Source organism: Notolepis coatsorum (genome assembly GCF_963971535.1).
Source record: "Notolepis coatsorum genome assembly, chromosome: 2".
Taxonomy (NCBI): domain Eukaryota; kingdom Metazoa; phylum Chordata; class Actinopteri; order Aulopiformes; family Paralepididae; genus Notolepis; species Notolepis coatsorum.
Window position 1 is genome coordinate 195,752,497 of NC_140166.1, and position 14,380 is coordinate 195,766,876.

A 14,380-nucleotide genomic window follows, 5' to 3' on the forward strand; every position below is an offset into this window, starting at 1 on the left:
AAGACATTCATAAAACATCTATAAATCATTTGCAGATGCTATTGTGTACCCTAATCTGAAGTGAAGCCTATTCATCATTAACAAATGTCTAATAGTTAATTATTTGTTTACTTTTTCATCACCTGTTACAAATGTTGTAGACAGCTTTCGGATACACCATTCTTTGTGACATCAAACAGTGACAGAATTAGGACTATAGATAAATGCAATTTTATTAACATATAAAATGCATGTGCATGACATATAGTGTAACGTAGGGGGGGCCTAAGGACCCAGGAGTACCCTGGCCAGGTATTGAAGAGTATCTAGAGAGGAAGTCTCACGCGAGTGAGACTTGACGTCACGTGTGTTGCCGTCTGTTTGAATGAACCATTTCTGTATGCAAATTCAGGTGCACAAGAACGCGCTTCCAGTTTAAGAATGAGTGACTTTCTTCATTCATGAAACCCATGATTTTGGCCACTTACGAAGACCGTTTCACGCGTTCAGGCATCCAGAGGAGGATTTTTGTAAATGTGTTCATACAAACTTCTTACGAAGATAGTTACAAAGATACTTACGAACATGTTCGATTATGAGGTCCATTATCAATCTTTAAGCCTAAAGGGAATGGAATGGAAGTGTCTTGGACACTTTTTAGAAGTAATTTGTTTTAAAAACACATCAAGCTAAGTTTTTCTTCCATTCACTGATTAGGCTTAAGTCGTGGCCTAGCTTTCTCAGAAGCTCTCTCAGTTAGTACAGTTATGGCGCAGTATTAGAAACCATTGAGCCAAGCAGTATTAGAACCAAATCTGTGGCGTTAGAACCCCTAGTAGCATGTCCGAGTCAGATTGTGTTTGGTGGTGTGTGTATTTACAGTAGCCTCTCGCAGTGTAACTCTGCTAGGTACAGCTGGCAGCACAACATCCATCTTTCTGTCTCATATTGCTCTGTTTTGCTCTCTTTCTACTAACTGTTATATGCCTCAATCTGCGCCACCTCCTTCTCACCCCCACCATCTCATCTATCTCTTTTATTAACATCCTCCTCTCTTAGTATCACTCATTTTTCTATTTCAGTGCTTTACTTAATGTCCCTCTCTCTCTCTCTTTTCCCATCTTTTAGTTTTCTCAAGCGTCCCTCTCTCCGCTCTGCAGACTTAAGTGCCCCTTACTTCCTACTCCAGGCTCCTCTGCACAGAGCAATGCCCACGCACAGCATTAGATAGATAGCATATTGCTGGCCTACCTCAACCCAGAGAGCCACGAGTGCAGGATGTAAAGCTTGTAGTAATAGTGAACCTGTTTGTCTTATCAGGTGTCTGGCCCACCCATTCATCCCACTACTACAAACTCTCCTTTATTAGCTGTGTGTGTGTGTGTGTGTGTGTGTGTGTGTGTGTGTGTGTGTGTGTGTGTGTGTGTGTGTGTGTGTGTGTGTGTGTGTGTGTGTGTGTGTGTGTGTGTGTGTGTGTGTGTGTGTGTGTGTGTGTGTGTGTGTGTGTGTGTGTGTGTGTGTGTGTGTGTGTGTGTGTGTGTGTGTGTGTGTGTGTGTGTGTGTGTGTGTGCAAACTACTACTACTACTACTACTACTACTACTACTACTAAAACTGGTATATAATAATACTGTACATATACTGTATTAGCTTAGCATATGTACTAGCCTTGTCATATTCTCCATACCATTGACATGTTACACTGTATACTGCATTGCACTTCTTTGCACTCTGGCTAGATGCCAACGTAATTTTGTTGTATTCTCTCTGACAATACATTTAATCTAATTGAATTTAATCTAGCTAGATGATGCCTGGAAATGTCCGGTGAATACAAAACATGTATGTGTAGGCCTATTTGGTATTTGGTATCCTATGTAAATAATAATATTCCTACCTACTTACATTTTGACTTTTTGAAAGTTATTGTATCTTCTAATCGGGAGACTGCGTATTTATGACATGCATATACTTTATGCTTTTCTTTACATACTCTGAAGCAACTAAATTAACACAATTTATTGTGAGGTAGTAGGTCAGTAAATGTTATATGACAGTCATCACAAACTTAATATGTGACAAAGCTCCTTAACAGTTGTGTTCCACTCCATTTGAGTACATGATCCTGGTCACCATCATCGCCAACTGTGTCGTCTTGGCTATGGAACAACATCTACCTGCGGACGACAAGACCCCCATGTCTCGGAGTCTGGTGAGATACACATTTGAATACTTTATTTGGTTCCACAAATTATATTACATAAACAGGGAATACAATATATCGGGGCCAAGCAGCACTGAACACTTAAGGGTACACATAGCACCTCCTTCTCCACACGGCTAAGCAGCCAGTAATAGCTGAGACAGAGCAATATTTGGCAGTTTGGCTTTTCTCTTTGACATTGCAGCAATTCTCAGACCACTCATGGTGCATTTATATATATATACTTCAGAATATGAGTATACTAAATCTGCTGTACACCCAAAGCTGGTTATCACATCGTGCAATGGTTGGTATTTTATATACTTGTCCTGGAAAGCCTGGTCCATGTGTACAGGTCAAAGGCACAGCCTACTTCAAAGATTAGCACCTCCTTGTGGCTGGTGTCATCAAAAACAACAACAACAATAAGATTCAAACATTCAATCGCACGCACGCACGTACGCATGCACGCACACGCACACACACACACACACACACACACACACACACACACACACACACACACACACACACACACACACACACACACACACACACACACACACACACACACACACACACACACACACACACACACACACACACACACACACACACACACAGAGGCAAACACACTTCAAATCTGTTCCTCAAAGATATTCTTCAATGGCTTTTCTTTTTGCTTTGTACCAACAGGAAAAGACAGAGCCCTACTTCATAGGCATGTTCTGTTTGGAGGCAGGGATAAAGATCATAGCGCTGGGGTTTGTGTTCCATAAAGGCTCCTACCTCAGGAATGGATGGAACATCATGGACTTCATAGTGGTCCTCAGTGGGTAAGTAGAATACTGTTGGAGAGTGCATGTGTGTGTGCGTGTGTGTGTGTGTGTGTGTGTGTGTGTGTGTGTGTGTGTGTGTGCGTGTGTGCGTGTTGTGCAGTTTGTGGCTGCTAATCGACAGGCAGGGTAAGCATGGGTCGTACCTGCTTGTTGTGTGTTATGCAATGTTTTCAAAATAATGGATGTGAAGTAATTATAGTGTTCTTCAATGGCAACACGCAGGTGATTATCTCTCCCTTCTAAAGTTAGTTACACATTTGATTTGATTTACCCTTCCCAACCGGGTTGTCACTCAGGTTTGACCGACACATTATATTCACAGCTCGTGTGGAAGTTAATTGCTGTTTGCTGGTCCTTTTTTATTATTAAATGTTAATCACCGTAATCAGTGTATGGGCAGTTTGATGTGTGTGTGTGTGTGTGTGTGTGTGTGTGTGTGTGTGTGTGTGTGTGTGTGTGTGTGTGTGTGTGTGTGTGTGTGTGTGTGTGTGTGTGTGTGTGTGTGTGTGTGTGTGTGTGTGTGTGTGTGTGTGTGTGTGTGTGTGTGTGTGTGTGTGTGTGTGTGTGTGTGTGTGTGTGTGTGTGTGATTCTGTTTGGAAATACAGCATATAAACAGCCGATGATGGAATATCTAGGGTACTTGTTGTCTTGTCTAGTGTACTACACTAAACCTCACTGGGTTGAACAGGCTTACCAGGATCTTAGCATTATTGATGAGATTCAAACTGGTGTAAAGGCCTGGAACACAAGTGTAGACATGACTGCAACATGATACTTTGGTGTTGAGGCCTATATGTAAACTGAATACAATGTCGGATGAAATTTAACACAGTTGTGTCGATGTAAGCAAACCATAATCCGCTTGAAAGTGGAGAAAGGGCCATGGGAACAGTTGCTGAATTCATCAAATGAATCAGTGAATTAATTGAAATGGTGGAGCTTTTTGGTATAAAGTCTAAAGCTGCTCCATAGACATTTTCTATTTTATAACTCCGTAGAATTTTTTTTTTTTTATTCCATTTGGGCTGTGGGAGTGCTTAATGTCTGAAGGAGTCGACTGAAGGCTCCTTGTCCTCTGCTAAAGCATGCAATTGGTCCACTGATGGATACATCTTGATATTTGTCTGTTCTAGTGTGTTCATTAGATGGGTGAAATCCTCTTTCAGTGCCTTCAGTGTTTTCTTAGGCCTCGCTGGTATGCACGCCGTCGCTATTAGCGTTAGCCACGCTTCTAGGCCTCTTTGCTTTTGGAAAGAATGATATATAAAATAATAATAATAATATAATTTTTTTGCATTCGGCTAAGAGGTTGGCAGTCGACTACGGCTCCTTTCGATCGATTAGTCGACTATTTGACCAATCGGGGTCAGCCCTAGTGTACAGCGAGTAGGGGGGGGGGGGGGGGCTCAGAGTCGGAACACAGCTTGCCCTGGGGGGCCCCTGTGTTGAGGTGATGGATGAGGTGGTGCAGTTGCCTGCTCTCACCACCTGGGGTCTTCCTGTCAGGAAGTCCAAGACCCATAGTCCCATAGCATATAGTGAAATGAAGGTGGCCATGCCCGCTTCGATTGTGCAAAAAATACAAATAATAATATAATAAAATATAATAGAAATAAAATAGACATGATAAAAGTACTAAGATAAAATACAAAAGGTAATGAGTCCTATGTACACTACTATACAATATACAGTTATACAGTGACATACAGTTATGTCACTATGCTATCCTAACTATACTATACAAAAACATCCAGTTATGTTTTTTTGTTTTTCTTTAAAGTGACCTGTTTTCTTTCCTTTAAAGTGACATTTTCTTATGTGTTTAAAGTGACCTGTGGTGTGTTTGTGTGTGAGAGAGTGCAGAATGTGTGTGTGTGTGTGTGTGTGTGTGTGTGTGTGTGTGTGTGTGTGTGTGTGTGTGTGTGTGTGTGTGTGTTCATGTGTGCTTGTGTGTAGAGAGATCAGTGTTCAATGTTCTGATGGCCTGGGGGAAGAGCCTGACAGCCCAAACCAACCGAACATGTGAGGCGGGCGGGCGATCAGCGCTTCACTTTCGCTCCCATGTTAACAGGTGTCGCTGTTCACACCGGCCGTGTGCGGGAAGCGAATTTTTGCGCTTTGGTTGGATTCAGAGGCATGCGCCACATGCATTTTCACAGAAATACACTCAATATCTGCATTATTACCACACATATAGATGTTGTTCAACCAGCTAATGTGTCTGTATCTTTCCCAATACAAATAAACCATACTATACTTTTTCAGGAGTACAGTCTAGTTCAGTATTAGTTCTAAAATAAATTCTAACATTCAAATTAATTAGATAATAACTGGTTAGTGGTTATACATGCAAAATGGACAATAGAACACTGGAACTGGAAATCTTAAAAAAATCTTCAAACGGGGACTGACTTCGCATATACTGTAGACTAGGCATTTACAGCTGTTCCAATGTAAATGTGCCTTCCTCCGTGCGCTTTCGCCCGCTCTGAAGTCGGACTCGGTGTGGATGGCCACGCGCGTTGTTCTCGCACGAAACCCGCTCGTGTATGCACCGACCATCAATCCTGCAGGCTTTCTACAACTCCTTTGTGGAATCAATAATGTCCTTTAACATCACATCATGGTTTGGAGTGATGCGTGCCATCAACCGGAAACCTCTCGACAGGGTCGTTAAGATCAGCGACAAGATCATTGGGAAGGACCAGGAGCCACTCAGCAGCATCCACAAGAAACGGACAGTTAAAAAGGCCTCCCAAATAGTTGAGGACAACACACACACCCTTCACACCCATTACAAACTAATGCCCTCAGGCCGTCGATACAGAGCTTCAACATTGAACAAAAGGTAGCTTCGTGCCAACCTCCATCAGACTGCTGAACACCAGGTCTGGTGGAGGCCGGACTGTCGTGTGTCCCCCCCCCCCCCCCCCCCCAAGGACTTTGGACTACTTAAAATAGACTCCCCCTTCCACCTGATGGACACATATCACCTGTACTACTATTATTTATTATTTATATAGAACTGCTCCACATGGATTTTAATATATGATGCTTTAAGTACTGTAGTTTTAATGTAGTTGGTGTGTTTTTTTATATAGTGGTCTTTTTTACTGTAGTTTTAACGAAGCTTGTGTTTTTTCTAGTGGTGAGTGTCTATGTATTGTGACTGTATGTTTGTCTTTTAACCACTGCACAAATGAAGTTCCGAAAGGAAAATAAAGTTATTTGAAGTTTGAAGTTGAAGTTGAAGTGGGGTCCCCGTGTTAATCTCTCTGTTCTTGCTGCATGTATGCGGAATACGCATTGCAGCAGCTTGAACAGGCTATTGTTGGGGTGGTGAGGGTCCTTCATTAATCTGCAGGCTCTGGATTTGCACCTCCTATTGTATAAATCCTGCAGGGGTGGTAGTGCAATACCCATAGTATGCTCTGCTGAGTATACTTCCGTTTATTTTTTCTGTAAAAAAAGAAGAAGAAAAATATATATCTAACCCTAACTAACCTTACTGTCATGCACTTGTCCTAATACACTAACCTACACTGTAGCACGCAACACTTTGATGAACATTGTTACTCAGCTGATAGAGTTGTACCCTTCCTGATGACTTGTCGTACAGAACTTGTAAGTCGCTTTGGATAAAGGCGTCAGCTAAATGACTAAATGTAAATGTAAATGTTATAGTTAAAGGCTCAACTTTTTAATTTCTTTTCAACTTGAGGTGTTGAATGAATGAATGAATGAATGAATGAATGAATGAATGAATGAATGAATGAATGAATGAATGAATGAATGAATGAAAACTTTATTTAACAGATTGCAGAATGGGTACAATACAGTACGGCTCAATAGACACAATTGTTAAGGGGATGCAGACCAGAGAAAGACATTTGTCTTGTTTACATCAGGGTCCCCCATTTTCAATTCATAGTGACATTTATGACATACACAACATACATGACATTTATGGCATAGGGACATACATGACATACAGGTATTTAGTACTGTTACATTTGTGACATATACGATATTCAAATATACAGTACTGTTACCCATAGATCATGACAGAGTATATACATATGATGGGGAGGGGACTGTACATTAGGAGGGGGTGGGTGGGTGGGAGAGAAATATACATACGTTGGGGAGAGAATACATACGGTGGGGAGGAGACTGTACATTTGGAGGGGGTGGGTGGGTGGGAGAGAAATATACATACATTGGGGGGAGAATATATACATACGGTGGGGAGGAGACTGTCTATTAGGAGGGGGTGGGGGTGGGGGGGGTTGGACATTTACGGTGGCCAATTTCGAATTGCAGCTTCCCGTAGGTGCTCTTTAAGAGCGGTTTGTTCAAGGCCAAAGACGCAAGGCGGTTTGAGTGGAGAAATGCGAGGCCCCCAGCAACGCAAAAGCAGTTTCAAACAAATCACTACCAATTACAAGTCACCCCCAGCTGCTAACCAGCTGACCTAAGGGTGTTGGGAGATGCTTCCAGGTTGTGCTGGCTTGTAGGGTCCCAGTTAAGGTCCCAGTGAAGGGAACATTCTAGTTAATCTATTGTACAGCACGAAGGTGTTTTGTTTAAGGTTAAAAAAAATTGCAGTTGTCTTCTCAGGAGAGGTAAAGTGAGGTTCTGTGCAAGAGATGGAGGAGAATAGTTATAGTTCTAAAGCGGTCGATTAACCTTCACACACACTCACACACACACACACACACATACACACGCACGCACGCGCGCACGCACGCACACACACACACACACACACACACACACACACACACACACACACACACACACACACACACACACACACACACACACACACACACACACACAGAGAGAGAGAGACTTGTATGGTCGTACAAACACACACACACACACACAGATTAAATATTAATCATTACTCAGTGGGTGCTCAAATAAAGGGTGGTAGACAGGGTAGAGAATTCTCCATGATTCTGGCCGTTCCATTATTTATTAGAAGTACACAGCCGTAGTGCTGAACCCTCTGCTAGGGAGAGAGGTAGGAGGCGAGGAGGAGGAAGGGATGAGAGGAGGGAGCTAAGGGGGAGATGTGTGGGGGAGAAGGGAATGGTGAAGGGAGAGGAAAGGAGAGGAGCAGCAACCTGTTTGCGCCAGAAGATGACCATCTGACACCTTCCTGTAAATCCATAGCAATGTCTTTCAAGGTGCACTCTTTTTCAGGAAACAGGGATTGTTGAAAGGTGTTGCTGTGCAAGTGGTCTGCATGTAGCTTTGACCATAAGCTTTGCATAAGCCTACAACGCTGTGAAAGAGGAGTATTTTATAGCTGTGTTAAAGACCTTTCTGCACGTTGCTGTGGTTTCCCTCCCCATCACTTTTGTGGTTGATTTGGGAATCCTGATTGACATTTCTTTGTGCTGCTTTCATCCAGTGGATGTGAATACCCGAGAGAGTGTGGTGTGTTGTTGCTGACCTTGTAGACCACAGGATAGCACAGCTTCTTCAGCAGGCAGCTGGTTTGTCTGGGTCAGTGTGGCAGGCTGCACCCTCCCTGCCTTCTGGTCAAACCACACAGCATGTCTTGATTGTAGTCTTGTCTCTGTTTCTATCACACAGCACTACAATTAAAAAAGGTTTGTCATATGTGACAAATCTAAACAGTGATTAATGATTTTTATTGAAAAGAAGAATATTAGAAAAGGATGACTTTGTACCCTAAATGGGAAAAGCAGGGCATACACACATTAGGAGATGTTTTCAACAAACGGGGTTTTTGTAGCTATAAAGACATACATAAAAAATTGAATCTCACCAGTTCCACATATTATTTTTACGCACAGTTATTGGTTTGTTTGAAGGCTCATGGAGTCCCATTAAGGATATCAATTGAGCACCACAGATATCACAAATTCTTCTATGAAAGAGAGACATCGAGAGGTTTCGTATCTGATTTTTATCATCACTTACTAACGTCCTCGTATGGAATCCTCCGCCTAGACTCAGTCTGGAGGAGGGATATACCAGACTTGGAAATAAATTTTGATTGGCAAGAAGTCTGGGCAAACGATTGAATTGCGTCACGTAACCCGGACCATCAACAAATTAATCTTAATTATATTCATAGGACATACCTGACTCCTATAAGATTGAACAGAATGGGACTTAAACAAGACTCCAGATGTTCCTTATGTACAAATGGGGATGAGGGTACATTTATGCACATGTATTGGGATTGCCCACCAGTTAAGATATTCTGGAAAGAAGTGGCCCAGCAATTATCAAAATTCTTATCTCTGAACATACCTGTACACCCCTCTGTATTGCTGTTGAATGATGTTTTTCAGTATGCAGCCCCTATACAGCTAAAGAGATTAGTTTTATCTGGTCTCACAGCGGCTAAAAAGCTGATAGCATCACAATGGTTTCAACCGGAAAAAAATGTGTCGGAAGGTATGGGTTCTTACATATCTCGATGTGATCTATCTAGAAATATCTACAGCAAGAATTTTGGGTGTCAGTGAAGCCAAAATTGCAATCTGGTTAGAAGTGGTGGAGAGAATAAAAGCTAGCATATGAATTGTAGTGCCTGGTTAGGAACGAATGATAATGGATGGATTATCCAAGTGGGGGTCCGGGGGGGGTGAGCGAGCGAGAGCATTATGTATGTAGGGTATTAGATAGCAAGTATTAGGTGTATATCTCATATACTACATTTATTTAAATGGTGATTTCATTGGATGTTTACTGTTAATGCTTGTATGTCTAATTTTATGTTATGTTAAAAAAAAAATGACTTTGTTGAATTTTGCCCTTAAAATATCCTAGTTACGTGTGCCTGGGACATTCTTGACATGCATGTCTTCATTTACATTTACTTTTAGCCATTTAGCTGACTAGGGACTTACAAATCGTGAACAACAAGTCAACAGGACTGGCAGCTAATGGGAAATGGTATTGTTCATCAAACAGTGTCGAACTGATGAACTATGAGTGCATAGTAGTATAGACATAGATAGTAGGTAGTAGGTAGTAGTATAGACAAGTAGTATAATACATAGTAGTCAGTAGTATAGGCATAGTAGCAAAGTACATATTAGTAAAAGACAGTAAGAAGGTTCATTTTCTAAAAAGATATATTAAAAAATTTCCAAAGTCATTTTTCAAAGCCCTCGACAGGGCAATATCAGATTTTATCTGGAATAAACGTCCAGTCCGAATAAATAAAACGGCTTTCCAGAAGCCTAAATCGCAGAGAGGCTTTGCACTACCCAATTTCCTGGCCTACTATTGGGCTGCAAATATTCACAGCATTCTTTATTGGAGTCATTCCCATTACGGACTTTGTCAGTGGGTGCCGGCATGGGTGGACATGGAAAGGGCATCCTGTGCTAGAACATCCTTGCAGTCCTTAGTTTGCTCTCCACTCCCAGTCACAACCTCCCAGTACACCAACAACCCCTTAGTACAACACTCCCTCCGGATCTGGTCCCAGTTCAGAAAACACTTTGGTCTCCACGCCATGTCACCGTCCTCACCTGTCCACAAAAACGTCGTCTTTCCTCCCTCTATGGTGGATGAAGCCTTCAGCAACTGGTCTAAGAATGGCATTCTGAGCATCTATGATTTGTACCAAGACAGTTCATTTATGTCTTTCACACAATTGTCCCTAAAATTTAACTTACCAAAAACTATTTTCTTCAGATATTTGCAGATACGTGATTTCGTTAAGAACAAATTTGCTCAGTTCCCCCATATACAGTACCTCCAAAAACGGTGATCGACCACATCTTGGAGGTGAAGGTTGCAACCGAAGGCTCAATATCTAAACTATATAACATCATATCCCTATCCCTACCTTCTTCAGTATTGGCTATAAGACAGAATTGGGAGTCCGATCTAAATCATCAAGTTACAGACAAAGAATGGGAAAATGCTCTTACCCGAATACACTCTTCTTCAATATGTGCCCGCCATTCACTGATACAGTTCAAGCTCCTCCACTGTCTATATTTGTCAAAGTCAAAGACTAGACTTGCGAAGATAAATTCTGGCATGGATCCCACATGCGACCGGTGCCACCAAGCCCCTGGCTCGCTTATCCATATGTTTTGGCATTGTCCAGCACTGGCCCCTTTCTGGACTTCCATTTATTTGTAATTTCTTTTAAAGATTTTATTTATAGCATTTTCAGCTTTTTTTGGTCAACGCAGGACCTTTTGGCAACGCAGGACCGACAGAGGAGAGAGGGTGACACAGGAGGAGAAGAGGGGAAGACATGCAGCATATGGCCACCGGGTCTGGGAATCGAACCCGGGGCGACCACTTCGCGACTCAGCGCGCTATGTGGTGTGTTACTGGAGCGCCCTGGACTTCCATTTTTTAATCTTATTCAGATATCTTTGCTGTGAATGTTGACCCATGCCCTCTCATTGCATTATTTGGTCTGACACCGGAGAACGCTGCGATATGTATTGGGCAATCCAATGCTATGGCCTTTGCCTCACTCAATGCCAGACGCCTCATCCTATTGAACTGGAAGGCAGCCACTCCCCCTTCACATTTGCACTGGATGAGGGATGTTATGTCTCTCATACATATAGAGAAAATCAGATTCACAACACAAGGCCACACAGATACTTTCCACAAAACATGGCAGCCCTTCCTACTTCATTTCAAAACCCATATGACCTAAGTCCCTTCTCCTTCCAAACGTTGGACCCCATGACCCCCCTCCTTCCCCCACCTACCTTTCTGACACTGCTAGTCTACGTATGGCTGGGGAGATGGCATTGTGGTGGTCTAGCTGAGGGTGTTAAATAAATTTTCCATTGAATTTTTTTTACTATCTGGAAATTATGCTACTAAAATGGAGAGTATTACTTATATTATATATTATTATTACTGTTTTTTATTTATATTTTTTCTTATTTCTTTTCATTTGACTTAATTTCTTTTTGCGTAGTTTTTTCTGTGTATGGTATGGTATGGTATTTATTTTAGACAACAAAACATATACAGATCATTACATCACATATTTGCTTTTGTCAAGGAGAGGAACGAAAAGCCAATGACTTATTTCCATTGTTGTCCTTGGAAGTCTAGGATGCTTTAAGAAACAAACACATACAACTCATTACAGAAAATCATTCACAATTATTACATTTGCATAGCAATAATGGCACAACCTTTAATTAATATCAACATGTACATTTGTTGAAACATGTTACTCTAGCCTTGAGTCTGTGTGTCTCTGAAGCACCCCGAGGGGAGGGGTTGGTGGGGTGGGAGGGAGGACGGAAAGAGATTCCGGTTTTGACTGATTACAGTTGCCATCAGCTAGTACCGGAGGGGGGGATTATTTTGACTACAGTTGCCGTCATAGGGGAGGGTTTTTGGCTTAGGAGATGGGTGATGAGACAGCCTTTGGTTACTCCCCTCCAGCTCGCGCACATCGCCAGGCGTACACGCGGGAGGGGGGGTTTGGGTAGGAATACTCCCTCACTGAGCGCCATACTCCCATCTTGACCTCGTCCTTGGATTCACAGCAGAGCAGACGGAGATGGGGGGGGGGGGGGGGTGAAACTTGCAGCATGAGTCAGATTGCTGCATAATGTAGCTAACATTTTGTTTAGTTTGGATTAATCATGTCTCACAAAATCTGCATTAATTCTTCCAATAAAAAAAGATAAACCATAAAAACGCTTCACCATGGAGGTCCTATAGCCATCTAAATTTTTTTTTTATTTAAAATTTTTAAATAAGATATATTAAACACTTTGGGTGCCATGGGTTAAATTCATGATATACCATAGATTGCCAGCTCTATTTGTCTATGGAGAAGTACCCCTTCTTTGCATGGCTATAACTTTTTAAATTCTATTGCTACATTGCCATTATTAGGGCCCATTCAAAGTCCTATATGTATTGTTCATTGTGTAGCAACGTTAAACTTTTTCATTCACATATTCATACTAAAGTATGGTCTAATGTATAAGTATGTTTTCATCTCTTTCTGCAGCTTTCTCCAGAACGTGATATATAGCCCCAAATGCATTATATTGATGATGCAATACAGTTTTATGGCAATCGGGGCGATATAAAAAATTTCAATTGGACGTACTTCTAGAATGATCTACGTATGATCTGATGATGACCGGATGGGCGGGGGATCGTTTATAATTCCGTGGGCAGCGTTATATCATTCATCTAGTGTGGATCATATGTTCATCAACACGTTCAAAAATAATGCTGAATCTTACCGGATCTTCCTCGCGCCGTTGGACGATCAGCGTGGTGTAGACCGTTTTCGATTATGGGATGTTTATCCTGATGAACCATTTCCAGCTTGTATAATACTATATACGTCCAAATCATGTTGTTTATCGAGTTATTGGCAATGGATCGCTATATATTGTGACGAGCCAGAGTGCCGGAGCCAAACCGAGTGCCCGGAAGTAATATGGCCGACCAGCACAACCTCCACAGCACTTCCTGTTTGGCGATTGCGCCGATCGGCCACCAGATGGCGCTCCTGAACCGCCAGAGAGCTCAGTGGGTCCTCCTGGTGGATCTCAGGCCAGCGGAGGGGAAATATGAATCCGATCACAGATTTTTGAAATATTGATATTAAAGACGCTGTAAAGCGTCCTTCGGCAACTTGAGCATGGCCGGGAATGACGCTGTAAAGCGTTTCCCGGCAGGTAAAGTGTTAAAAAATATTTAAAATAATTGCAGATGTTGATTGAAGGTGTGTTTTTAGTCAACGGCGGAAAATTGGGAAGGATTCAGCTGTCCTGACTGTGGTGGAAAGTTCATTCCATCATTGTGGAGCAAGGACAGAGAGTAGCCTGCTTCGCTTTGATGACTCCCCACATTTACTGACTGAAGTAAAAATGTACCTGTTCTTCTATTATGTTTGACCCTGTAAAGACCTCTTCTCTCTTTGCTTGCAGTTCTTGGCCTGACAGAGACCTGTAGCTACTGGGGCTTGTATATCTTGCTTAGGGATGCAGGAATGTTTAGTTGCACTGCCCGGGGTATGTACCTCTGTGCATGGCTTCCATTTTCTTTCCATTTTTATGCTGACGACACTCAGGTCTATCTCCCCATGAAACCCAACAATATAAACAATCTTGACAGTCTTCATTCCTGCCTAGACGACATCAAATGCTGGATGGCACACAATTTTCTACAACTCAATCACTCAAAATGTGAAATCCTCCTTTTCGGCCCTCCAAACCAAACCAATGTCATTGCCAGCAGCCTGGGTAACCTGTCTCCCCTAGTCAAGCCCTTTGTTAAAAACCTGGGCGTGCTCTTTGACCCCGAGTTTTCCTTCAATAGGCAGGTAAACTCGGTGGTGAAGGGA

At 42.2% G+C, this 14,380-nt stretch overlaps 1 protein-coding gene across 1 annotated transcript in view; it reads left to right on the plus strand.

Moving 5' to 3' along the window:
• Positions 1–14,380, plus strand: part of cacna1ea (calcium channel, voltage-dependent, R type, alpha 1E subunit a) — a gene marked incomplete at both ends in the record, with an annotated part of 286,740 nt that overhangs the window by 132,777 nt on the left and 139,583 nt on the right. The window contains 2 exon segments of the mRNA XM_084308451.1: positions 2,086–2,190; positions 2,878–3,017. Coding sequence (XP_084164577.1) covers positions 2,086–2,190; positions 2,878–3,017 — 245 coding nt within the window.